General features: G+C 43.1%; 1 protein-coding gene across 1 annotated transcript in view; it reads left to right on the forward strand.

The window, feature by feature from the left end:
- The first annotated feature begins 123 nt into the window (after positions 1–123).
- Positions 124–27,031, forward strand: part of BEAN1 (brain expressed associated with NEDD4 1) — a 50,938-nt gene continuing 24,030 nt past the window's right edge. Inside the window, exons 1-2 of the mRNA XM_041397397.1 lie at positions 124–133; positions 1,425–1,499. Coding sequence (XP_041253331.1) covers positions 124–133; positions 1,425–1,499 — 85 coding nt within the window. The remainder of the gene's footprint in view (positions 134–1,424; positions 1,500–27,031) is intronic.

Below are 27,031 nucleotides of genomic sequence, written 5' to 3' on the forward strand. Positions count from 1 at the left end.
CCCGCTCCGGCCCCGCGCACGGCAGGAGGCGGCGGGGCCCCGCCGGCCCCCGGGGAGCCGCGGCGGGGGCGGATGGAGACAGCGGGCACGGCGGCGGGCTGGGGTAAGGCAGGGCAGGGCGGCATGGGGGAAGGTACGGGCTGAGCCGGGACGGGGGAAGGCAGCAGCCGGGGGAAGGCAGGGGCTGAGCCGGGATGGGGGAAGGCAGCAGCCGGGGGAAGGCAGCAGCCGGGGGAAGGCACGGGCTGAGCCGGGTTGGGGGAAGGCAGCAGCCGGGGGAAGGTACGGGCTGAGCCGGGGTGGAGGAACGCAGGGGCTGGAGCTGAGCCGGGCTGAGGGGAGGCAGGGCTGGAGCGGGCTGGGGAAAGGGGCTGAGATGAGGAGAGGCAGAGCCTGAACCGAGGTAAGGAAGGAAGCAAGGTGGGGAAAGGCGTGAGCCGTGCTGGGATAAAGCAGGAGCCGTGCCGGCTCCGGGGGGCCGATCCCGGCCGGGAGGGCAGGTTCTGAGGGGCCGCTCCCGGCCGGGTGGGGCAGGCTGTGAGGGGCCGCTCCCGGCCGGGTGGGGCAGGCTCCGGGGGGCCGATCCCGGCCGGGAGGGCAGGCTCCGAGGGGCCGCGGGAGCCCGTGGGTTGCCGCCCAGCCGCGGGTACGGGCTGCGGGGATCCCACAGCCCAAAGGCCCCTGCCCGAAACTTTGTGTGGGCCGGGCCCCCTCCCGAGAAGGGAGCGGCCCCTTGCCAGCCGTGCCCGCCGGGGGCAGGGCAGGGCAGCGCCCAGACCCCGAGCCGAAGTCTGTGACACAGAGAGCGGCTCTCGGGAATCAGCCTTTAAATCCGTCTGCATTAGCAAACGAGCTCATCTTTTAAGAAATCTAAAGATGTGGTTATTTAGGACACGTTTTACTCGTGTGCATTTTGTTGCCTGTAAATATAAATCTTTGAAGAGCAAGTTATAAATATTAAAGCCTAAGTGCATAGGGGGAGTATGTGTATCAGATTTTAGACTAAATTTATTCCAACCCAGTTTGGCACACACATGCCTTATGCGTTCAAGCTGCACTCACACAAATCAGGGGAGTTATTTGGTTTTACAATGGTAGGTGCCTGTTTCAGAGACTGGTGAATGACTTAACAATAATTAGCATATTTATATAACACATTGTTGTTTATACATGGGGTTTGGAATCTGAGAGGCATTAATACCATCTCCTGAACAGGAGGGATTCCTAGAAGTATGAAGCAGTGGTTTGTTTGGCATTTTTCTCCCATTCAGGCTACATCTATGTGTGCACTCAGGCTCTGAGATGTGCAATCCTGCCCAGAGAGAGCAGGTGAACCTTAACTCAACGTGCCTTCAACTCACATCTGGTACCAAACAAAACCAAGCTGCTATTAAGGACCTTTCTCTTCATTTTTCCCTTTTTAGTTATTTTCTTCCATCTTCCTCTCATCTCTGGAAGCTCCATCAGTATTGGGATAGGCAGCAATTATTCCAATCTCCGTAAGTAATCTCTTTTTCTTTTTTTTTAACTGCATTATTGGCATGCTTTGCAGTCATGTACAGATGCAGGATTATATTTAAAGTTCTCTAGCAGGTAAACATCAATCCAGTAAAAAGCAAATAGCTTCCTGACTGAGAAAAAACTGAGTTAACAGAAATGTCCTTAACCTTGTCATCTTTAGGCAGACCAAACTCAAAGAAATCACAGAATTGTCTGAAATAAAGGACCATAAAATTTACTGTCAGGTACAAGTACTTCAATTTTTTATTTTTTTTTAAATCCTCCTTTCAGCATTTTTTCCCACAACAGCAAACTAGCAAACTGACAAATGGAGCACACTGACTTCAGTCAAAAATTTATAACATTTTGGCACTCACTAGTGAAACAAATGTGGCTAAAAATTACTTCCAGTCGTTGAAATAAAACAATTCCTGACATTTGACTTCCTTCTGCTCTCCTTTTTATGACTGCCTTTTGTAGTCATTACTTGAAGGTTTTTTGAAAAGGAAATACAGCATTATAGGAGCCAGTTATCCTCATGTCACTGGTCCTATTCTGGCAGAAAACCACGTGCACACAGGGAAGCAGGGCAGCCTGTCCAGTGTCTTGGATGGAAGAATGCAAAATGAGAAAAATACACAACAATTAAACCCACCAAGAGCCCTCTTGAAGCAAGGGCTTCTGCTCAAGGAAACCGTGCTGGAATGTTAGAGTCAGACTGTGACTTTGTAACACAGGTCATGCCCATCATGGCTGAGAAATCCTACAATTAAAGGTGCAGTTGAAAGGAAGAACAGACAAGGAGTTCCCTTCATTTACTTTGGAACATACATGGAGGAACACAAAGACAGCTACAATCATTCATAGACTAGAACTCACACCCATTTTAATATTTGGTGTCGCAACCTACCATGAGAGCAAACTTGGAGAAATTATTCATAGAGTCACAACCAGCTTCTGTCTACTGTAGGGATTTTTAGGATCTATCCCTAAGATAACTTTGGTAATTGAGAGCAGAGTTGCATTGGTAAAGGTGAAGACAGTGCAAAAACAAGTAAATGCCAAGTGCTATCTTTCAGATTGCCTGGTAATCTCCTCCAAAACACCACATTAAAGCTGGGCTGAAGAGCAACTGCAAAATCAGTACCTGCTGCCTAATAGATGCCCAACTGGCATCACCCAAGTCACAGAAAATACCTAATAGCAGTACAAAAATGTGGACATTGGTACAGCTGCATTGGCAGTCTCTCATTTGTTAGGGAGCTGCCTGTGGGCTTGGCAAGAAAATCCCTGTGCTGTGCTGGTGTTGTTACAGGTCAATATTGCAAAAAGAATGCTGAGATTATTTTCCCCCAGAAATGTTGGGTTTACATAATGCACAAAGTGATGTTTCCCAGCACTTCGCTGCAGGACAGCTTTGTGTTGCATTGGGTTTAGATCAGCAGAGTTCTGTAATAAAACAACTGCAGCAACCAGTTCAGAGGATTGCTCTCATTTCCATGCAGGTGCCTACAAAATTAAGTGGTTTAGATCAGGATTTTCCTTCAGCCTTAACTGAGTCCAGCCCAGCCAGGCCTGACACTCTGGTCCTCTCCACAAGGGCTCTCAGCTTTAATTCCTATAATGCCTAGGCTCTGAAATGTTCCACTGGCAGGAACAGATAACATGAACACAGCACCAGGTGGGCATTAGCCACAAGTGAAACCGTGGCTCATGGGATGCCTTTACAGCAGATGTGGAGAGACCGGAGTTATCCCAGGCTGTGTGGAGGTACCACAGGAAGGAGACTCCACTGTGGCCTCTGCAGAACTCCTGTAGGACAGGTACCAGACCTGTTTGCTGCCCAAACACTGAATTTCCTAAGCAAGGGCAAAGGCCCAGGAGCAGTACTGCAGCTCTGCCCATACAGAGTCAGCTGTGCCTGGAGAGTCCTGCTCTAGTCCAGGACAAAGGGGAAAAGTCACCCAAGCAAAGTCCAGGCAAGAGAATACTCAGGGATGGAGCCCAGTGACTTCAACAACACAGAGCCAAGGTGGGCTGACAGGGCCAGAGTTCAACAGAACTTCCTAGTCAGAAATAGAATTTGTTTTGACTTTGTTGCTTTAGATGTTTCTTTCTGAGAGAAACATCGGATTTTCTTTGCAAAGTGTTTCTAGGTTTTAGTCAGCTGTGTTTGGATGGTTGGTTGGTTTTCAGAATAAAAAGTCAGATTTATCTCTAGAAAATAATGACAATGAATATATATTATTAATCAGCAGTCATGAACCTCAGTCAGTGTTTCAAATGCTTAAATGAAGGGGTCCAAAAACTGTCAGAGAAGTAAAAAGGCAGAAGAATTGTTCTATGCAAACTGCCTTCCCTTTTTGCATGTGCCTGCCTCCTCCACCTCCTTCCCAGCACTTCTGAGATTTATCTCTGAGGAAATTCGTTGTAGACACAAGTAAAAGCAATCAAACCAACTGATTATTCAATCAATTATGCAGATTGCCAACACATATGTGGTTTTATAAAAAGATAGTTATCCAGCTATTTAGTGACTCTATGTATTCAAATATTAAGTATTTATGATTGTCCAATTCAACTACATCCCTGCTTTTATATATAAGAGCACAAGGAATGTCCAGAGGTATGTCAAATGTTCATTTGCAGGCATGAATGACAAAACCCAAAGCTTTAATATATACAAACAGCATTTCCAAATCCAGCACTAAGATTCCTGTCTTAGAATCTTTAGAGACTTTAGACTTGTCCTAGCTAAACAGAATTCTCTCACCAAACCAAGAAGGAACAAAAGCGTTCCTACTATGGCTCTCTGCGCACAAAAACCCACCTAAGACAGGCCCAGGGGACACCTCCCAGAAGGGAAAAGTGCAGAAAATCCTCATCCTGGAATCAGTAGAGCCACCTTGCAGGCTGTCCCTCAGCATCTGGCTCGGGGACAGCAGAAGAGCACAGCTGGCTGCCAGCTGTGCTGCCATTGACTCCAGCACTGAGACTGAGACCCCAGGACAACAGTGAAAGGATGAATAAACTTATACTCATCAACAAGGAAATCTTTCTGCACACAGCAAGAATAAAATGCCTTCTCCACTGGGACTCTGCAGCTCTTGATGGCACATCCTGTCTTTTTCTTACTCCAAACTCAGCCAGTTTAGTGCAGTTGTCTGAGGCACGAACACAATTCCCAATGACAGGAAGCACAACATCAACAGGAACATCTGTTCCTGCACATCCCCAGGCACAGAGCCCAGTGCCTCAGTCCAAACCAGGGAAGAGACTGGGTGATTTGGGGTCTGTGCAAGCACCTGCAGGAGTTCTCCGGGCCGTCCCAGATGTGAGACATGCAGAAGGACAGGAGATTGTTTCCAGCTTTGGTGGGAGCTGCTAGCCTGGGGAGGTGCAGGATGCCAGGAGTTCAAGAGAGAGCCTGACAGATCTGCAGCCAGACTTGTGCACAGCACAGCAGGACATCCCCTTGCACTTGTGGGATGCCTTAAGAAGTGTCAGTGATCAAAGCACCAACATGCACCACCCATTTTCAAAAATGCCAGATAACCACATGGGTCTGTAATGCCAGACACTGATGGACATGCACTGCATCTGCCCCCTCTATAGTGCACAGCAAAATTTAATCCCCAGAATAATCTGCTCTTTTCTTCCTTCATTCTATTTCTTCTCCAAGTGTGGATGTTTTTCTGAAGCTGCCAAAGAGGTTCCCATCTCCTTTTCCTTAAGGGCATACCCCATATCTCTCTACAGTTTTCCACATTGCGCTTCATGTTTTAATGACTCCAGCTGGGCAGGAGAGAAGGATGCTCAAATACCTCCAGAACCACACCTTGGAATCCTTCGTTCCTCTCCTCTACTAAGTAATGGCCAGCATCTTTCTGCCATCAATTTACTTTCTGATGGCTTGAAGTCATCTGTTACATGAAGAATCATTTCTTCACCTTTTAAATGGAATCTGCACTGGGAAGGGATCCATTTCTCTCCAAGCCTGACAGTTTCTCATCCTCCTGTATGAGGCTGTAGGCTGACAACTCCATTTCAATAACTTCCATTGTGCCTACTAACTTAATGCTTTCATTTCAAGCAGCTTCTCCCAAGTCACACTTCTCCACTCGAAATAATAGATTAGGAAATAATAGATGCATAGTTCCCATGCACCTGCATTGCACACATACAGAGTCTAGTCCAAACTTGCTCTCTAGCAAATAAATAAAATGATGCTTCAGTTTTTGGAGGGGATCTCATCAAGCTGCTACAAGCAGCTCTATCAAGAAACCTCTCAAAGGGGAGCTTTGGTTTAGATCCTGTTTGAGCTGTGTGTTCAGGCACCTTTATGCAGAGCATCTCTCCGGGAGAGGTGGACTCCTCTGTAAAGCTTCCCTACAGTCTCTGTCCTCAGATGTTTTGAAGACTTGACCTCCAGCTCAGAGCTGGCAGAAGCAGTTCAGTTTGACAGCATTTATGCAAACTGGGATTTTAGCTCCAAGACATAATACATATCTTGCTGGAACTTCCTGAAATACACCTGACTTTTTTTTTTTTTTTAATTACATTATATGACATATGGAAGCCTACAGTCCTCAAGAATCTGCGTGAAGATAATTCATTAAAGGACATTCCAGCTAAAGCCCCATGATCTCTGTCTACTCTTAATACAAATAGTTCCATGACACTTTGTTTTCTGTGGGCTCTTTAATAATAAGTTTCTTATCTTTTAATTGCTCTTTTTAGTTGCAAGCATAGTTAATCCCTCTGTTTCCATCTTTAAAATGAGGATTTGTCTTTCAGCAATTGTTTTTTCCTTCATTGACAAGTAATCTTTACTAGTTTTATGGTTTAAGAAAAGCATCTCTGTAAGCATCTGATCTTCAGAGGTTTTCAACATCCAGCTTTATTTTGATTTAGCTGCAAAATTTCTACAAGATTACTTCTACTTAGAAGCCCCAAATAAACTGAAGCTTAATCACTCTAGGTTCTGCACAAAACAACTGGCCTTGTTCTTTGAGATGACAGGTATCTAGAAAACACAAAAGGTGGGCAGAGGGAAAAAAGGCTGGCAGAAAAGTCAATTGCTTTAAATTACACAGGAACTTAAGGAGAAAGCCTGGCTCTCCTGGCTGCCGGGTTGGTGTCTGTCCATTCCCTGCCACTGACTCTGAATTCTGTTTCCACTTACTGAGGACCTGCAATGTTTATTATGGTTAGGTGACAAATGCAGGGGAGTCTCCATTCCACTGGGGAAGGAATTTCTCCAGCAAGGCCTCAGGATTTAGAGATGAGCTTTACAAAACAGGTCCCAGATCTTCTCAGGGTGAGAGCAATTGTGAGCTCTTTGGTCACAGCTGGGAGACCAATTCTTACTAGGACCCCCTCGTATTGAATTTTGCTTCTAATCCACACTTTAACATCTCTTATTAGCAGAAATCAGTATTTTGGTTATTTCTAAGCTAAACTACTGAGCTACAGACTGGCTGTTTTCACTCTCCAAACACACACAGCAGACAAGGCTCAAACAATTGGCAAGAAGTACCGGGCTTTATTGAAGAAGTTGGTCACAGAAAGCCCAGCACAGAAGACCAGAGTTTCCAGAAATGTTCAGACCAGGTTTCCTTGTTGTCACCTCAATGTATTGCCCTGAAACTTGCTCCAAGGGCAGTGATTACACAGGGAACCACAGGACCCTCACTTCCTGGGCAGCAGAGAAAGGGTAAGGCCCTGCTGCCTTGACCAGACAATAAAAGCTCTGAGAGGTAAATTAACTGTGAGTTACTTTATTATTTTATTTTATATTTAAAGACAAATTGCTGCTTTATTGCAGCAGCCATGTTGACAAGTAGCCCAACCATATCTAGTCACTGTAACTCCAACTCTTCCTCAGAGACACATCCAGAGAGAAATGTGAATCCACAGATTTCTGGTTTGGCCTGGAACTTGGTGCTAAGGGAGGAACACACACTCTGCAAAGAAGAGCAAAAAGGAGGAGCTATTTGGGGTGATTTTTGTGCATCATTTGAAGAGTACATCAAACTGCACTAATGATCACTCTCCTCACAGTAAACACATTTGTGGAATCAGATGTTCCTTTAGAAAGAATGTGGGACACTCGGTAGTAGACTGAAAACAGTTCCAATGCATCCTGCTGGGTGCTCTGGCTGAACAGCACATCTCTGAGCAGTAATCCCAAGCAGAAGCTGGTGTTTAGGGAGAGCACAAAATCAGAATATCACCAATACTGTTTAACTACATGGACAATTTTATAAAATACTTTCCTTTTAGAACAGCACAATCATAAATGGAAACATGAGTGGAAACTGCACTGTTGCCACTTGATCCTATTAATCAGTCTGAAAGATATGTGAAAACCTGATAGATAGCTAAAAATAGAAAAAAATCCCTTAATTCAGAGCTTTATTTCTGTGCTTCTCTAAATGGAAACATGAGTGCCACTTGATCCTCTTAATCAATCTGAAAGATATCTGAAAACCTGATAAATAGCTAAAAATAGAAAAAAATCCCTTAATTCAGAGCTTTATTTCTGTGCTTCTGATTAAAACAAACAAACAAACAGACAAACAAACACATTTCTAGATAGATAAGCAAGCTGTAAATTGGAAATTTTCCTAAAGTTGTAGACATAAGATCTCCAGCTCTTAAGGAGAGCTGCAGCATCTGCAGAGGTAAAAACAAGAACTTTTCCCCAGATTTTCAAATTATGGTTCCCAAATACAGCCAAGGAAAACGTGGTAAAATGCGAGGATAAAGGTAATATCAAGGTACTGTAGTAGTACAGAAATGACATCCTGTGTCTGTGCTCTGGTTTAAGGTTATTGTACTTTTAATTAGTTGCCATCAATGCAAAAATATTGAGGAACTGGTGCACACAAGAAGTCACCAGAGATGAGAATTGGCTTCCTTACATTGTGTTTGGCACAGGTTTCTATGTCATGCTCATCTAGATCATAGATTCATAGCATTAAACATCACCCCAACCTGGGCCATGAGTGGTTCATTCAATATCACTCACTGGCTGTGGTGACAACTGGGTACCCACTTCAACAGAGACACAGTTCAGTGGACATGTGGCTAAAAATATTGGTATTACTGACACAGGAAAATTAGTTGCAAACTATTACCTTTTATTACTGTATTTGTATATTGATGCAGATTAGTTTTCAACTTGTGGGTCAATTTTTTTGCATTACATCTGTATAATACTGCCCCTTAGCCTAAATGTGACATGGCCATTTTGATGTTCCTAAGTCACCAGATTCCACTTGCTAAATCCATCAAACGCGGGCTGATGTAGAATCCACACCCTGCACCCCATTGCATGGCCCTCTCTGATAGGAACAGGTGAAGGACCAGAAAGGGCTGCTCTGAGAGAGGTTTCTTAGCTCCCTGTCACCCATAGGAAAAACGGGTTTCAAATCAATTTTTAGTTTTAACACATGCTTTGAAGACAAAATGCCTTTTGGCAGCATGTACTGGAACAGAAGGATCACCTTGGGAAGTAATGCATTTTTCCACCAGTGAAACAATCAGTCTCGAAAGAATTTTCATTGCAAAGAACTGAAACCTCATTATTTGCTCAGTCTGTGATGCCTCCGTCCCTGCCTGCTGGCTGTGCCTCGCTCTCTTCCTCAAAAAAACACTGACATATTTTTAGTTTTCATCATTTTGGGGATTATTTTACAGCTCCCTTTGAGAACAGATGGGAAATTTGTATCATCTGGATTTACAAAACACATAATTTGCACTTGCTACAGCTGGGATAGGTTTGCACACCCATCTTTTAACCATCATTGTACCCCACTGCTTCTCAGTCCAAAGGAAATTGGATCTGCCCGTGTAACGTTTTACAGTTTACAATGTGAATGGTTCTTCCTGAGGCTAACAAAACATCACTGTGGGTTTCTGGTGTTCTCACAAAGGCCAGATCCCAAAGTGACTTCCCCAGTTCAACAAGAGCTGGCAGCACACAAAACCCAGCATTACCTCATGGGACATGAGGTGTTTGGGTTAGAGTGACCTTAAAAGTGGAGCCAGTGAAGTGGTGAAAGGTAAAACAGGAATTTTATATTGCAGGAACTGTAGAGAATTTTTATATGTCCAAAAAGTGGTGACATCACAGCCAGTGGTAGAGGAGAATTGTGCTGAACTGGTAAAAACAGGAGCAGTGAAGAAGATACAAAAGTGTGTAACTTCACACTTTTGCAACTTCATAGAGGTTTAAAATCATTAGGGCAGCTTTGAAATAGAGTCAGAATTAAACAGATTTATGGAAGGTATCACCAATTACTTACATATGACAATTAATACGACATTTATTATCAGGACCAATTACTTCAATAAATTTCCTAATAAATTATTTTTTCCCTTTGTTCTGTTTGACATTTGCAATGACTGTTTAACCAATCCAACACCAATAAAAGTTGTTTCCATTTACACAAGGACTACCCTTGGCACCACAAAGTATTATTGCTTAGCAGCTGCTTCTATCATTTTATTAACTCTAAAAAAAACCCCAAAACCAACAAAGCAACAAACAACACCCTTAAAAAACCCCACAAACAAACAAGCAAAACAACCCACACCCATACAGGAACTCGCACAATGTTAGTTGCTGGGAATTCCATGCAGTTTTACCTGGAATTGTCTGAGATGCCTGCCAGAAATGCAGAGGCCGTTTGGGAGGTGCAGCACGATGTTCTGAAGGTGCCCTGTGATCCTGGAAGGTGGCACAGCTGCAGGTGCAAGGGCCCAGGCTGAGATTTGCTGCGGCAGTGCTGGTGGTGTTTATGAACTGGGGACACTGCCATCTTCCTCTGGAGCAGCTGTGCAGGAGGGCAAATCAGGAGCAATTACCCAAACTGCAGGATTTGCGGCTGTAAAGGGTGACAAAAGGTTCCAAATTAAAAATCCTGGAGAGCTAACAAAGCTCATGTAGCAGCAGTGCCTGCACTCTGCTGGGTGCCAGCCTGCACCTCGGAGCCTGTGTGCTCCAGAGCTCGTGCTCTTCAAGCTGGGCCTGAACCTTTGCTTGCCTCTGGAATGTTTTAGATTGTTCACATCAAGTGGCCTGGATACAACCTGAATTTATAATACTCTGCCGAAAATTAAAGCTGATTTCCAAAGAATCTTTCTGCACAAAGTTCTGCCTTACCAAACTTAAAAATATTTAATTTAGTCATTAATGAAGTATTTTCTGTCTCGTCTGCTTCTCTTTTTCTTTATTGGAAGACTCTACGTGTGTCAGTGCACACTCAGATGCACTTGTCAGACAATTTTTTGCATTTTTGTACCATCCAAACAAGATCCCTTCAAAAACTCTTCTGGTGAAAAGAGAAAAAATTATAAAATAATATACTCTTTGAATAATGTAGGAAGTTTTTACCTCTCTTTTCCTGAAGAATTTTCTGACTTCCCGATCTTCATAATTCTGTTTGTTCCATATAAAATGTTAATAGATTTGTTACCTAAGAAACTGAAATATATTTACATGATAAGTTATTTTTTCAATTATTTGCTCAGTTATTTAGATGGTTCAGTGGGACACTGAAATTCCATGGGATATTTTGTATTGTGAAGTGTAAAACACACAAGAAAACCCCATATACTTCCTTTCACAGAGATGCCCCAGTTCCCATTAAACTGTGTCATGCAGCTGCTCTTTGAATGTTGATGGATGTGAAAAGCCAAACTGCTGCTGCCAAACCCTCAGAGCTTTTGGCATGGGAAGGGGTGGCCCTGCTGAGATGTGACAAGTGACACCAGTCCCACCCACACTCCCATTTCTCATGCAAATATATTTTGTACAGGTGAATATTAGCATGACCTGAAACTGCTTTTCTGTTACCAACTGTCCTTTGAGAGGAGGAAATGTCTGTTCATTGCTGTCTGTGTGCACAAAGATAAAAGGAACCCCAGTGCACTATCAAAGGACAGGAGAAAATTACTTTTTTCCCTTCTCTAGGCAGAGAGGAGTGATTCCGTTTTCTACTCAGCTTCCCAAAATCAACAGTAGCCCTGGGACACATCTTCAAATCATTTAACTGAGGGGCCAGTGAAACATTTGGCTTCAGGCAGAGCTACAGCCCCTACTGGATAGGATTTCATGTCTCTGCAAACCAACCCTGAGTTTATGTCTCCATAAATTCACCCAAGGCTTGATTAAGAGTATTGAAAAAAACCTTCCCCACTCTATCAGATTCAGTTCCTACCCTTAATTGTGAAATTGGAAAGGGACTATGACAGAGTTATACTTACAGCTAAGGAGGTCTTAATCCAGTCCTTCAAGTTTATGGAAGATAACAGATCTCTTTTTTTTCCCCATTTAACCATTTTGTGTTCAACTGGGCTGAAGATGCATTGTTTTGGTTTGGGTGTTCAAGCACGTCAGGCTCAGAAGGCTCAGAGGCACCTGAGCCTTGTGATTTCCCTGCTGTGCTTCACCTGGACCTCCTCTGGCTCAAACCCATGGAAAATGCCCGGAACAGGACAGGAAGGCTTTGTTTCAGTCTGAGACCCTTTTCAGGCCTGACAAAGCAGAGAGGGCTGTCATCCAGTCAGGCCTTTCAAAAGCAGCAAGATTGACTTTCAGAAGGAATTGCTCGTTACACAATCATCTATTGTTTCTCCTCCTTTCAGATTAACTGAGCCTTCTGCTGAGTAAAAATGAACCACAGTGTGGTGACAGACTGCCTCTTACACTGGCTGTGCTGTCACTAGAAGGGGGACTGTGGCAGAGTCCACATGTCCTTGAAATTCTGCTCAAGTGAGTTACCCTTCACTTTCCTGAATCATGCCCTCACATTCTGTGAATGTGAATCCATCTGCTCACCAGCTCAGTGTCTGCAGCAATAGGCTGCTCTCAACAATAGGCTTCATCTGGTTTTGCTGTTGCAAGGACATGGATATTTAGAGGCTTATTTATTCATCTGTCTAAATCATTCATACTGGATGCTGAGTTCAAGGACCATGTGTGGTTCAGGCAGCAGTGGGAATGGAAGATGTGGTCAAGCTCAGAGTGCATTAAGCTAATGTATTATGAAAGCTACTGCCCTGAAATGCCAGTTGAGGAGGGAGAAGGAAGGAAAAAAGCCTAAGAAAGGCAGTTGCCATTGCCAGAAACAATTAGGCACTGGCAGCTCTGTAGAGTGGTGGCTGGTGGCTGGGCCTGTGCGTTTGGAAGTGGAGTGTGAATAACCAAACCACCTCACAGCTGATTCCAGTGATGCCTGGCCAGGGGAGAGGGCAGAATTACTGCCAGGTGAGAGATATCCAGTGTATTTAAAGGAGTCATGGGGTACTTTTGATACAGAGTGCAGACAGTTTTAGCCATTTGTTTTAAAACCAGATTTGTTGCAAAGGAGTTGAAGGAGGTGTTGAAGGATCTCTGCTGAACACAAGGTGCTGCAGTCTCAGCAGCTGCTGTTTACAAGCAAACTTGGAGATGCAACCACCTCAGCTTCTTCAGTTCCTGCCTTGTTATGTTTACACTTTAATGTCAAGCTACAGTTTTAACACTGAACCCTTCCTTTTAGCATACCCACTTTGTGACTAACAACATCTAAGAGACAAACTGCTTTTAGACCTCTATTCTACACTCTACAAATAGCATTGATCACGTGCTGGCACTAATTACTTGTGGATTTCAGTTACCATGACATTTTACATAGAAGAGCGTGGCCTCAGTTGTGCAGAAGGACCAGGTGTTACAATGGCAGAGTGTACTTCAGGTGAAAGTAACCCAAAAAATGAAATTCAGGAGTGAATAATACCCCTCATCCTCCAATAGGCATGAGATACATGGAGGAAGAATGCAAAGTAAAACCCTCCGGACATGCAGAGTGTGGGCAGCAGGCCCTCACCACCATCCCTGCTCAGCACCACCCACTCCCAGGCTGCCCAGAGCAATTCCAGCCCCACACAACACTCTGACAATAGAGCAGCATCCAGATTAGATCCAAGGAGCACAAAATATTATGACTTTACACTGAGAATTACTAAGGTTTACAGTAATGTGCATGGGAGGAATATAAGACCTGAATTTAGGCAAGATCTTATGTTCTTACACTCTGAATTCATAACCTGATCGGCAGAGATTGCAGCTAGACATGGGGTTGTGGTTTTTCCCCTGAGAAAACATATTGGGTGTGGCTGTGAAAGGTTTAATGGGAACACACCAGTTTGGATGATCTTGCATTTTGCCAGGATCCCATGGTAACCTTTAATCAATTGCATTGCAGATAAGAATGTGTTCTTTTCTGCCCTTCTATAAAGGTGTGCATAAAGTAGTGACTGGAAAGAATCTTCTTAATATATGTAAATATATTTTTTTCTGAATGCAAAGCTGTCACTTCAGTGCTAGTAAAAAGCTACAAGAATGACAGCTGACAAAATAGGAGTCAAGTACTCAGGGGTTTGCTCTGAACACTTTACAGCCATTAAGAGCTCCAAACCAACAGAGCAGTTGCAATATTTACAGGAGTGCACGGAACTCAGAAACTGCCTGGGGGAAAATTCATTATTTGTCAGTGCAAGGACTGATGATCTTCAGTCTTCACACACTGCCTGTTCACAAGTGACCCTGGGAGCAGAGTCACCTCTGGGCAGCAGCAGCTGCCCCCGCGCAGACACAGAGCCGCTCCAGGCGGCTGCCAGGGCCACAGCAAAGCTCCCGGAGTTACCCGGGCAGCATTCCCTCAGTGCCAGCTGCCCAGCAGCACTGCTGCTGCCCAGGAATGCAGCACAGAGCCAGACGGAATCCAAGCGCTGCCAGGCACATGTCCATAGCAGCACTGTCCACATCAGGAAACCATCAATGCGCGCGTGGCTAAATCAGCACGTGAGAAAGTACTTGTGCATAAAACCCCCACCTTTGTGACTAATGTGTAGGTAACATTATGTAAGGTACATAATTATATACCTTACATACTTTATATATATATATATGTATATATAATACATATACAGTATATTTATCTATATATATAATATATGGTATATAATTATATACCATACTTATTAACTAATATCTTGGGGATGAGTATATATCTAAATATATATAATAAATATATATCATATTTCCTACTTTTCCTCCTGTCTGTGTGCAGGATAGAGGCACTCCATTTGAATCATTCACTGTTCTAATTTCTGACTTTCTGGTTTTGTAATACTGACATCTAAACATTTAGCCCATAGGGAAGAAAACACCTTGGTTCCTTCAGAATAGGTTTGGTATATTTGATATACCTGTTTCATCCTAATATATTTTAGGATATTTCGGACTTCCTAGCAGGATCCAAGCGCCTTGTGTTGTCCTCTGAAAGCAACAGTCATTTTAAAGAACTACATCCTTGAGCCACAAAGCATGAATGAAAATACCTGACTTTTATATGTTAGTTATTATTATTCTTTCTTGTCTTAGATTTTTTACATTTACTTTACAGTTAATGGTATCTCGATTCAGAAATTTAATTTTATTTTTATTTTGGCAAACAAAAACTTCATCTACTTCATATGAAACCCATAAATAATAAAAACAAGGAACCAAGAAGAGAGTATAGTTCCCTTATAGCGTGTTTTTCTCTTAAATCATTATGAATAGATACCTTTAAAGCTTGTGTCAGTCATATCACTTATCCATTACTTGTATGTCCTTGGACAATTTCTCATGCTGCTTAAGGACACTGATTAAGCATACAAATAGATCTATCACCTAAAATTGTTGTTTATTTATTTAGAGGTTTTCAGAGACATAGGGATTGTCACCTTTTTTTGAATTGAAAAGGATTTTATATAAATAAAAGCAGGAATAGATAATAGATAGATAGATAGATAGATAGATAGATAGATAGATGAAATTTACTTTCATATTATTACTTCAACAACCTAAAAATCTTTTGATAAATGGCTTTAAATGACTATAAATTTGGGTTTTAACAACAGGCAAGTGCAGCAGGCTATAAAGTTACAGCTATCAGACTGTCAGTGCTAAAACCCTACGGCAGTCGGCAGTCATCTCCCCACACTTGTTTAGAGGCCACATCTGCATCCCCTACACTCATACACACAAATTCCCAGTGGAAATTGGAACCTTCTGCTAAATGGCTGTTTCTTCAAGGACAAGAAGTGGCACAATATCTTCTGATTCAAGAAGTGACACAATATGTTCTGATTGCCAGTGCTGGTAGCCAGCAGTGCTCCCACTGCTCTCTGTGTTTCTGACTCACATTAGCAGGGTGCAGCAGGACCTCTTGCTGCAGTTATGATGAATTAACTGCAGAGGAGGAGGAAGAAGACAGCTGTTGTTTAGGCTTTTTTTAAACCCAAACAAAACCTGTAGTCCAGATCTCTGCCATGCAATATGGTGTTCCTTGACTGCAAGTGCCTCAATGGATGCTAAGCGGGTGTTTGAAATTAATTCCCGCTGGGCTGGAAGTTTGTAATTCTCATCATAAATCCTAATGTAAAACTAGTGCATAGATAGGTTAACATTTCCATTTTCAGTGTGTTACAAATAAATAATTTCTACACTGTAAAAATCTAGCAGAATAAAGCCATGTTCCACCTTTGGAGCTGCCTGTGAAAACAGTCCTTGTCAAAGTTCTTATTCATTAGCAGCCAGGAAGGACAGCTTTACATTTCAACAGGAGGCTGAATCAGCTCCTCAGGTCTTCCCTGCAGCTTATCAGGAAGTCTTCTATGAACCTCAAGAGTTCTAGGGAGAGTAACCCCCAGCAAAAGGGGAAGAACTATCAGGAAGAAGATCTTCACCAGCATCCGTTCTTGCTGACAGCTTGACCCTGACTAAGTAGGTTTGAGATTACTTCCTCAGCCTAAAAATGTGTGAGCACAGGAAGCCCCCACCTTGTCCTCTGCAGAGAAGGATGTGTCCTTAAGTGCCATTGGGATCACAATCCCTGCTTCTCTGGAAGGATTGGACACACAAATACTGCACAGCACTCACCAGGCCAGAAGATGAACCCTCTAAGTACTACTACCAGACTGTGTTCCATCTAATTAGCAAAGCAATTTTGTGATAGAATCAATTAATTACAGTGCCAGGCAGATGGTGATAGAGTCATACGGTGTGCAGAACTCTGTCTCTTAAATTCAGTATCTGGAATATTTATCAAAGTCACAAGGCCTTTCAATGCTGATAATATGCTTTACTGTGTTATTTTGGTCTGCTCTATTTCAATTTTGTTCCAATTCTTTCCCCCACCTCTGGCTTTCCAGAAACCCAAATATCTTTCAGTAAGGCTGAAACAGCACTTCTAAAACAGTTTGTATTATGAACAGTAATGGCAGCTGGTGGTTATGCAGCACCCTAAATAACTCCTTTATCTTTTGGAACCCTCTTGAAAACTCTGTACAATAATTTGACTTTCAAACATCCATGAAACTAAAGAATGAGAACCATTTCAGGTGCTTCTGAAAAAGAGTTCACACACCGCCCACCCCACCCCCCCAGTAAATGCCTACAAGCAGGACTTAAGTACTTTTTGATTCTACTCACAAGCAAATCTATCATTAGCTTTTGAGATCGTGGGATTTTTGGTGGACCACAGCTGTACAGGGATTCCCAGGGAAGTTCACCATGTGCAACTTTATTTGGAAAAAAAACCCAGCAGTTCAGTCTCAGCTATCAACTAACGGAACAGAGCAATCACCCAGAGAACTGGAATAAATACAGGAACCAAAGTATTGGGATGTATTTCCTACTGCCCCAAGAAAACTCCCCCATCAGTCTGAAAACTGGTCAATCACTCCTGTCAATGCTGGACTTCTTAAAAATGAATGACAGAAGCATGGTGAGGTCTGGACTAGATCCTCTATGATAGACTTAGGTTTAAACTGCAGCTGTGGTGTGATTATTCAGGCCCTTAAACAAAATCCTAAATTCAGATTCTAGTGTCCCAAAGCATGGAAGGTTGTGCTTTGTGCAGGTTTGAAAACAAAAAGCTTTCCCACTGTATACCCATTAGAAGGTTATTAGTCCAGTTCTGGTTTTGGTCTGAGAAAGTTTTTTCCTTTAAACAGAGACATAAATGGACAAGTTCCTCAGTCTGTTACGTGTGCCCACAGTGCATTCACTGCAGGGCTTCTGGATTGGCCTGTCACTAAAGAATATTCATGAGATCTGCTTCTTAAGACACTGGCAGCTCATCAGCCACAGAAGCAGATTAATGACAGAGGGAAAGGGAAATTACTTTTAAAAACCTCCATCCCACTGTGCCATTAATGCCTAATCCAATATCCTGGATTCCTGCTCTTGGGCCTCAGAGGGAATCAAACCCTTTGTTCTGGCAATGATAAAATCAGATTCAGTGTGTCTACAGCAGTGACCAGGAGGCCTCAGCACTCATTAGATAACAGACTGCTTTGAATCAGCCATGCAGGATCTCAGAAATGAGAAGGGCAAAGCAAAAAGAGATGCTAAGGAAGGAGTTCAGAAATCCTGAGGAAAGGATTGCCAAAACTGGCAGCTCTTTCTCAGCCATATCACACCAATTTTACTATCACAAAACTCATGGAAATCTCAGGCCACAGCTGTGAGAATGAAGCTACAGGGTTCCGAGGAGATCCACCACTGATGGGGGCAGTCTGGTCACACTAGGGCTCTTGGGCTGTGTGAACAATCATCAGCAAATGGCAGAGACGCCCATGGTTCTGTTTGAGACAAGGAGAAAGATTCCTCAGGGCTTACACAGAGAATGGTGCTTGTAAAACAAAGAGGATCCGTAGTACTTTGCACATCCTTTCAGACCTAGGCATGTGCAGAAATAGCTTTGTAGCCAGCCACGGTGAAGTGAATTTTCAGGGAAGGAACAGAGGAAAAACTCTGATCCTCAAAATCAAAATCCACAGTATCTACTGAGAGTAAGAGTGGACTTTCCAGGGAGGCAGGATTCGAGGATGGATTTCCATCATATGTTCAGCATATTGCTGCAAGGTGGAAAACATCTGTGCTATTGCCACAAACCAGGCTGGCAAGAAGAGCCTGAAAAAGTGGTGGAGCAAACAAGAAGAACGTGGGAGGAGAGAATCTTTGTTCTTTTTGTAGCACCTCACACATGCAGTTTCCCAGCCATGGCTCCTGGGCATTCTAGCTATGTAAGAATATCAGTCCTGGTGTGCTAAGCCAGGCTCCAAAATTCCTGAAAGGTTTTTTAGGGCATCACAGTAACCAACAACAGCCTGAGAAGCCACATGTGTGATTTATGGAGAGGATTCCAGTGCAGCCCTCAGTGTGTGCTTCCCACAGCTGAGTTTGCACACACAAACACACCCAGCTCTGCACAGGAGGGGCTTCATGCAGAAAAAAAAAAATTAAATATAACTTGATACTTCCCATTTTATTAGTAATTTAACACTGCATAGAAAAACTTAAAATAATTCTGTCATGAAGATTTTACTTAAAGCTCACTTTAACAAGAGGTTTCTGTTTGTTCCAAGAGCAACATCTCCACAGCCAAGCCCCCAGATTGCCTCTCTGGGCAGCACCTCAGGCCCTGGGGATTCATAACCTTCATCCCTCTCCTGCAGCTTTATAGAAAGTCATGTATATAATCCTGCCCATGGAAAATCCTCTCTAGGTGAAAAAGATAAAGAAGGGGGGAAAGGAAAAAAAAGCCATCAGCATGCAATTCAGGGGCAGCTTAAGAAATAAATTCTTAGAATCATGCTGACTAATTTGGAAAGAAAAAAATAAAATAATTAATTATTTATAATTAATAATGTCAAAATAAAAAAATCATATTGCAGGATAGGTCCCCAGAATTCAGTTGATTTTTACCCTCCATAGCTGTCCTGGCTTTCAGAAACAGAATCATTACTTCCTAGCTTACTCTGAGAGCTTAATTTTAGCATTTAGGAAGCCAAGCCCTGGCATAAAAGTATTGCATTTAATGTGCACCTACCATGAAATTCAGCCTAATGGGAAAGAACATGAACTGTTTCAAGTGTATTGCAAGTATGAATACATTTGCCTGTTCCTTTCTGGCTCAGTCAACCAGAATCCCCAGATGAAAAAAACACATTCTTATATTTTTCTTCCTCTCCCTTTCTCTTTCCTGTGCTCTCTTTTCTGATTGAGGGTGGTTTTTGCTGTTAAATCCTCTTGGATGGGAAGTAGAACCACTTCTAGGAGTTAACAAAAGCATTGTCCTGCATGCATTCAGGGGAAGCAATGCATGGATTTGTTCCAGTTGAGAAAACAAGCTAACATTTCCCTGGCTGGAAGAGGAAATCAAATGTATGACCTTGCTCAAGGGTTAGCCACACATTTCTCAGAAATTAGTCTTGGAAAAATGGTGCTGACCTGTAGCATTTAAGATGTTCTTGCCTTCATCTCCCTTTTGTCTCCTTCTCCACCACTCATTTAGCATGAAGCTAAAGTACAAACAATTTGAGCTTTTAGTGTCTCAGTTTACCTATCTCCTTTTTTTAGGCTGTATTTTCTGTCTAGAGACTTTCCTGAAACCATGAGAAAGTAGATGGAAAGGGTAAAATTCTGCTTCAGGTTTAAACTTACATTTTCATGGGAACCAAAGAATCCACCCCACTGAAGCCAAAGAGAATCACAGCCTGTGTAATCATTGCTCCCAGTCTCAAGGGTTACATGTGTGGAGGCTTTCATCTTGAAAAAAATCTGGTTTATGTAACTTGACACTTCTCATTTTATAAGGAGAGTAATTAAACACTGCACAAGAGCTTAAAATGATTCTGTCATGAAGATTTTACTTAAAGCTCACTTTAACAAGAGGTTTCTGTTTGTTCCAAGAGCAACATCTCCACAGCCAAGCCCCCAGATTGCCTCTCTGCCCTTGAGGATTCATAACCTTCATCCCTCTCCAGCAGCTTTATAGAAAGTCATGTATATAATCCTGCCCATGGAAGATCCTCTCTAGGTAATCCTGCCTGGAGTCCACAAGGATGGTGAACAGAATCAAGAAACAAAACAGGAGACTGTTGAGGCAGATATGTTTGAACACTGTCCAAACTTGGGTTTTGGACAGGTCTTGTCCAAAAAGCTGATTTCAAGAGAGACACAGTACTGTTATTTAAACATCTCTTGCATAAATACAGCAGAACTTGAAATACTAAATATTGAAAACATTAAATGTTAACCTAATGACTGCATTATTTGTTTCCATTCATTTCATTGCATGCCCTTCTAGAGCTGGTCCAGCTGAAGAAAAGGAATTTGCAATTTCACGGTTCTCTTGCAAATTTGTACCCAGGTTTCTCCCAGTCCTTGCCAGCAGTTCCAGGGAAGGCACACAGACTTTCTCCAGGTTGTCAGAGACAGGCAGGTACTCAGGAAGGGTATTTCAGAGAGGTTCAACATCCCTGCAGGTGCATCCAGGCTCTTCTTACTGTTCAGATGGGAGAGCAAGAAATTCCTGAAATAAGCTCCAAAGTGAAGTTCCAGAAGTGGGGAATATTTGCTGTTAATCTGTGGGATACTGTCACACACCACTAAAAGAGATGGGAACACCTAGTTTTAAGGAAGCACTCAAGGATACACAAATGGAAGGGTTATCAGAGGCACTGACAGGAAAGAATCCCAACCCAGGAGTCCCAGACTGCCCCACGCCTGCCAATTTCCTTCTGAGAAGTCATTTCAGCTGCCTTTAACGTCACTTCTTCACTCAGCAAAAGAATGTAACTGTACTTGTCAGCTTGGCAAATTGCTGTATCCTAGTACCCTTGCACTTCTAGGAAGCATTCCTTATATTCAGGAATACCTTTATTATACAATCTTCTCTATTAGGAAAAATACTCAAACATCCCAAAGAAAAATATATAAAGGGATGGGGGAAAATAAAAAAACAACCCAATCAGCATCCAGCTTGGGGGCAACTTAATAAATCAGTTCTTATAAACACTCTGACTAATTCAGGCTCCTTAAGGTATCACATTGTTTGCTGTACTGACAGTTTAAGTAGTCTTTGTCAGGCTGCTGTCAGTTCTGAATTCACTGCTACTTGTAACTCTTACTTCTTCTTCACTTGCATAGTCCCAGGCTGTGACCTCCAGACAGGTTTCAGTTCTTTGGAGCATTCACAACACCTATCAATGTTTATGAGAAGAGTTTAGATTGCTGTGGAAATCACCATCTACTGTTTTCCTGCAACAACAAAATTGCTTTTGCCTACGAAAATCCTGCTGCTGGGCTAGTTATAAATTTCACAGATTACCTTAGTCTGGATTATCAACTAATGACAACAATACCCTCTTCTTTTATAACTTCTATTTATCCTTTCTAAGGATTCAGTTGGAAGACTACTTCTTCCAGCAGTAATGTTTATTCAGCATATTCTTCCTCTTTTATTTGCTGGCATTGGGTTTTATTTAATGAGTATTTTACTGCCTGCTGAGGGTCAGTATTTGTTGACCTTGCCTGATACAGAAAATCCCACTGACACACTACAGCTTCTGTAAGCAGAAAGGAACATAGGACACAACTGCAATAGCCCTCGAGGAACTTAATCAGAGCCGAACTTTCATCTGGTTTTGCATCTCTAATTTGACAGGTTATCTTTTCAGAGGCTAAAAGGAGCAGAGGGTTTAGGAATAACAACTGAGCACAGAGTTCTGGCCCACGGGAAAGAAGAGAGACAAACGTGCAGGACTGTGACCCCTTTGCCTCCCCTTGGAAGCACTGACAATGGCTGAGGGAAGCCAGGAGCCTTAACACAGGAGGAGGAGCAGGGACAAGCGAAGATTGCAGTGCCAGCTCCTCCTGACATGGGACAGGCATTGTGATGATGACTCCCCTTGTCCCATGAATTTAGAAAATGCTCAGTTCCACTAAATACAGCCATTTTCAAGATAGATTTAACCACAGTAAATTATCTGACAGGATATAAAGAATGACCAGTTCTGTTTCATAGTGAGAAACGATCAGTAGTATTGTTACATTCTGAAATAAATATTAACATATTTCTCTGAATGGCTGCCCTTTTTCAGGGGAGAAGCCAAGGTTTAAAAGTTTCTATCAAGGCAGCCTGTGAAGGCTGCTCCATAAACCCACAAACACAGCCAAGAAACTGTTCTTGTTAAAGGAGTTACCTTGCTATGCCTTTTCCTTCATCTGTTACATGAATCTATGAATTTCAGCAAAGGCACTTTCCAACATTCTGGTAATTTTGATTTTAACACTTCTATAATACAAACTTTGAAAATAAGCCCATCAGCAAGGCAAAACCCTCTCCCACAATCTAAAGGGGTGGAACAGTGACAGTTTTAGAACATGAATCTCAGTGCCTCCTGAATTGGAAAATTTAGTAGAAATAAAATCAAGGATGCATTTACAGAGCACAAATTATGCACATAAGCACCTTCCTGAACTGAGGCCCAGCTTCAGTACCTTTATTAAAAATAGCAGACTCCAGTTTTTGGCACATTATCTTTATGAAATATGAGTTAGTGGAAAACACTATGTGCTGCAGAACTGAGAATAAGATGAAAAATACAGAGTGAACAGAGTGAATAGAAAACAGCCAGCAGGGTCAGAGGACATAACACCTCCTAAAATCCTAAATTCAAATCTGCCTTCAGTCATAACTGAAATAATGTGGTTGGTTTCATCTGGGTGGCTTCCAGAAGATGCTTGTTCCTATCACTGCATTGCAAGGGAAGTGTTTGTAGCTGCCAGGCTTTGTTCCCCAGAGGGGAGTGACAAATAAAGGCATTTTACAAATAAATACATAAACAGGGCAGCAGAAAAGTATATGGAGTGGTAGACAAGAAAATATTGTGATGTCTCTTATTAAGCGTCACTGGTGACTCCCATTAACAAGAGCCATTCCCAGAACCTGCAAATGATATTCATAAATGAAAGGAAGCCTGAGGACACCCTGTCTGGGAGGGAAGTGGAAGTACCTGCCTCAATCCTTCTGTGTGGGATAGCCAGGGAAATGCACAAGGCAGGGTCTGGGAAAGGGAGACCAAGGAGTTGAGGATGCAACTCAGAGAATGCTCCTGGCACCGACTCCTTTGTAACACACACTTGGGAGTTAGACTGGAAAAAGGGTCTGGAAATTAAGCATCCTTTCAGTGCAGCTAGAGGGATGAAAACAACCTTTTTCCATGGCTTCAGTTGTCTGGCCCCGGGAGTGCTGGATTCATCTGAATTCCTGTTTGGGCTTGGAGCTGCTGGGTGCCCGCAGGGAGCTCTGGCACCCATGGTGGTGACACGTTCGTGCCTCTGCTCCAGAAGAAGGCCTGGGACCTGCCCGTGGTGTTCCAGGAGCAGATCCAGGTGCTGAGCCAGGCTTTGGGAAAGGCCCCTGCTCCCAGCCTGGCCACGAAGGGCTCCATGTGGAGGGAGCTCGGCGGATGCAGGCACGGCTGGGGCTGGCACCGCTCCCCGTGTGACTGCGAGTCTGCCACCAGCAACAAACTGGGGATTCTCCAGCAGAGAGAAATGTCAGAACTGACACAATGTTTGCAGTAATAAGCTGTGTTGGCAAAATTCTTGTAGATGTTACCCGAATGTAAATGAACCCCGGTGACTCAGGGAAGCGATCTCCCGAAGAAAGAGACACAGAACTTATTTGCATTTAGCACTGGATTACAAATATCACTGTTCTGTCTCTTCCTCTCAGACTGAGACTGCTGGCTTGGTGTCAGCAGTGCACTGATGCATTTCTCCTTCTTGTTTCATATCTCGTTTAATACCAAGAGGATAAAGTGGGGATCCCGGAGCTTTTCAGGTGTCTCTTTTTGCACACATACTTTGCTGAAGGATTCCTGATTCTCGGTACTGGGAATATTTTATACAGTACAGCAGAAACACGCAGAAGTGAATAATTGGTGCAGAAAAACAGAGATCAGACAGTGAAAATAAAAGACAGATTCACTTCAATAAAATACAGTGAGGTCAATCCACAAGCTTCTGTTGGGCTTTCAAAGTTTTCTTGCTGTAAATACCACACTGGAGACCGTAGGCAGCTTTGCAAAGTTCTACAGAACCTCCTTTCTGGAAATGCTCTGTGGAACATGGGAAAAGTGCATGAATGGGACAGGCATAATGCAACATCTTAATTTCTGTTGCCTGGAGAAAGAAGACATCATCAGAATAAAATCAAAATACCCAAAGATAGTACAGGAATGTCATTTACATTTCTCACTTTTCAAGGAATATAAAGAAAAATATGAAAAATCTAACAGACATAACTGTCATATTTTCACCATAAAGAATAAATAGCACAGTAATCCCCACTGCAGAAGAGATGAAAGCTTCAAAAAAGAAAAGAAAAAAAAAAAAAAAAAAAAAAAAAACCAGTTTCCATAGCAAGTATCTTTATTCCCACTTTGTATCTTTGCATAACCCATGAAATATTCATTCAAAATAATTGCTCAGCTTAAGGAAACAGTGTGCTGGTAATTCATCCCGCTTCACAGGTCACAGCAAGTGCAGGAAAAATGTGCAGAAATAGCATGTGAGTGAACACAGAGAGTGACAGAGGTCATGTGCCACAGGAAGGGCCATTGGGGCTTAAATGAAATCACAAGGGAATGCAGGGAAGGGCAGAATTAAGTCACCAGCCAAAAGGACAATCCCTCAGAAATGCCTCCAGTCAGAGCCCCACTCACACAAGGGGGGGTGTGGTTCACCAGTGTCCCACTGTCCTGCAGCCCTGCCAGCAGCCTGTCCCCACCACACTGTGTCCTAACAGAGGCCAGCGCGGATTTCAGGAGTGAACAAGCCAAAAGAAGGCTCCATGTGCTAAAATCCTGCACATTTAGGTTATTGTTTGGTGCTTGAGCAACTGCAATGTCTCATGAGCTAAGCATCCTTGTGGATCCCCTGTGGGCCGGTGCTGGGCTGCTCCTGGGCACTGGCACCATCCCTTCCTCCTGAAAAGGCAGAGAGCACTTGGATGCCAAGGTCCTGGGACATGCTCTGTTCTGCTGGGACAGAAGCTCTGTTGGCTCTGCAGGTGATAAATTCCTTTAGTGCAGTCCAGCAAGGGCCACCCCCTCCTGCTGTGTGGGGAGCTGTTGAACAGGGGAGCTGACACAAAATAAACCCACAGATTTTCCTGCTGGAACCCAGCAAAAGCCTTGTGACTGGTTACACAGGAAACTACAGTGCTCTGCTCCATGTTCCTCAGGAAAGGGGCACCTGCAGCCCCCCAGCTCTGTGGGGACACCTCTGCTCCCAGCACACTCCTCCAGGATGTTTTGTCCTGGCAGAGGGAAGGGCTGGGCCAGCAGCCCCTCCCTGACCCACATCAAACTGGCATCCAACAAATGGAAATAAAACAACCTTTAAAGTCACATTCTGGAAACTTGAAAATCCTGCTGCATTCTGCTAAGTCACTGTGGAAAAAAACCCTTTCATTTTATCAGCAGAAATTGCCAACAAGAATTAGAAGAGCTCTTCATTAAAGGCAAAATAAGGCCGACATTAGGCAAACTGATTTTGTATTAATCTTGATTTGGGATCATAGCACAGCAACTATTTGTGATAATATAGATCTATACACATTTGTAGGAGAGAGTGATGGGTTGGTTTCATCTGCTCATATTGAATTATCTAGAGTCAGAACCCAAAGGACAGTGTTTGTAGAGTAAATAAAATCTTTAAATTAGATTTCTCTGCTTAAAGTTGCTTTTAAAGTTTAGGGAAAAAATACTACTAAGGAAAACAAAAACAATTTTCCAAAATTTCAAGGAAGATTAAAACTTCACTGAAAAAATGCATAAAAAAGTATAATTCAAATTTAATTAAATAAGATGGCAAATGGTGATTAAAGATATGTTCCTAACTTACAGACGCATGCATGGATGCGTAATTAATCTGGTCTCATACCATGGTCATTCTGCACCTACACTGCCTGCCCCAGGACCAGCATTCCCCCAGCTCATCCTGGGGACATCCTGCTCCCTTGGAATCCTTCCTCAGTGAAGTGGCAGCTGCTTTGTAATTTCATGGAACGGAGACATGGGCAGATAACTGACCTCATGCAGCAGATAATTTGACCAGACACTGTATTGGTTCCTCCTGCAATGACTCAGGAGCTGCTGCTGAGGAAGACTTGTTTGGAAAGAGGAGGAATATTGCAAAAAGTATTCCAGGAAACCTGGGCTTCATCAGGGGTATCCACCCTGTGGGCAGAGAAAGAATAAAAGAAGGACTCTTGCTCTAAATTGATCAGAGGAAATAGAACCATAATTCAGTCAGTAATCAACTTGACAGATGTAAATTAATGCATCAGTCATTGTTCATTCCTTTTTTTCTCAGTCACAGATTTTTTAGGGGTGACATGCATGGATCTCTTTGCAGAGCTTTTGGGTAATCAAACACTGATAAAGGGCAGCATGGGGATAAACACAGCCCTTGCTGGGCTGTCTCCAGCCTCCCTGCAGGCAGGGTTCATCTCCAAGGGACACAGGGGGGGAGCAGGAGCAGTGAGTTCCCTTTCTGAACCCCAGAGCTCACTGAACACCCTCAGCACTCCCTGAATCCCCGAGGCTGCCCACACCTTCTCAAGGCTGC

The sequence above is a fragment of the Onychostruthus taczanowskii genome, unplaced genomic scaffold (assembly GCF_017590055.1).
Source record: "Onychostruthus taczanowskii isolate IOZ18803 unplaced genomic scaffold, ASM1759005v1 scaffold139, whole genome shotgun sequence".
Taxonomy (NCBI): domain Eukaryota; kingdom Metazoa; phylum Chordata; class Aves; order Passeriformes; family Passeridae; genus Onychostruthus; species Onychostruthus taczanowskii.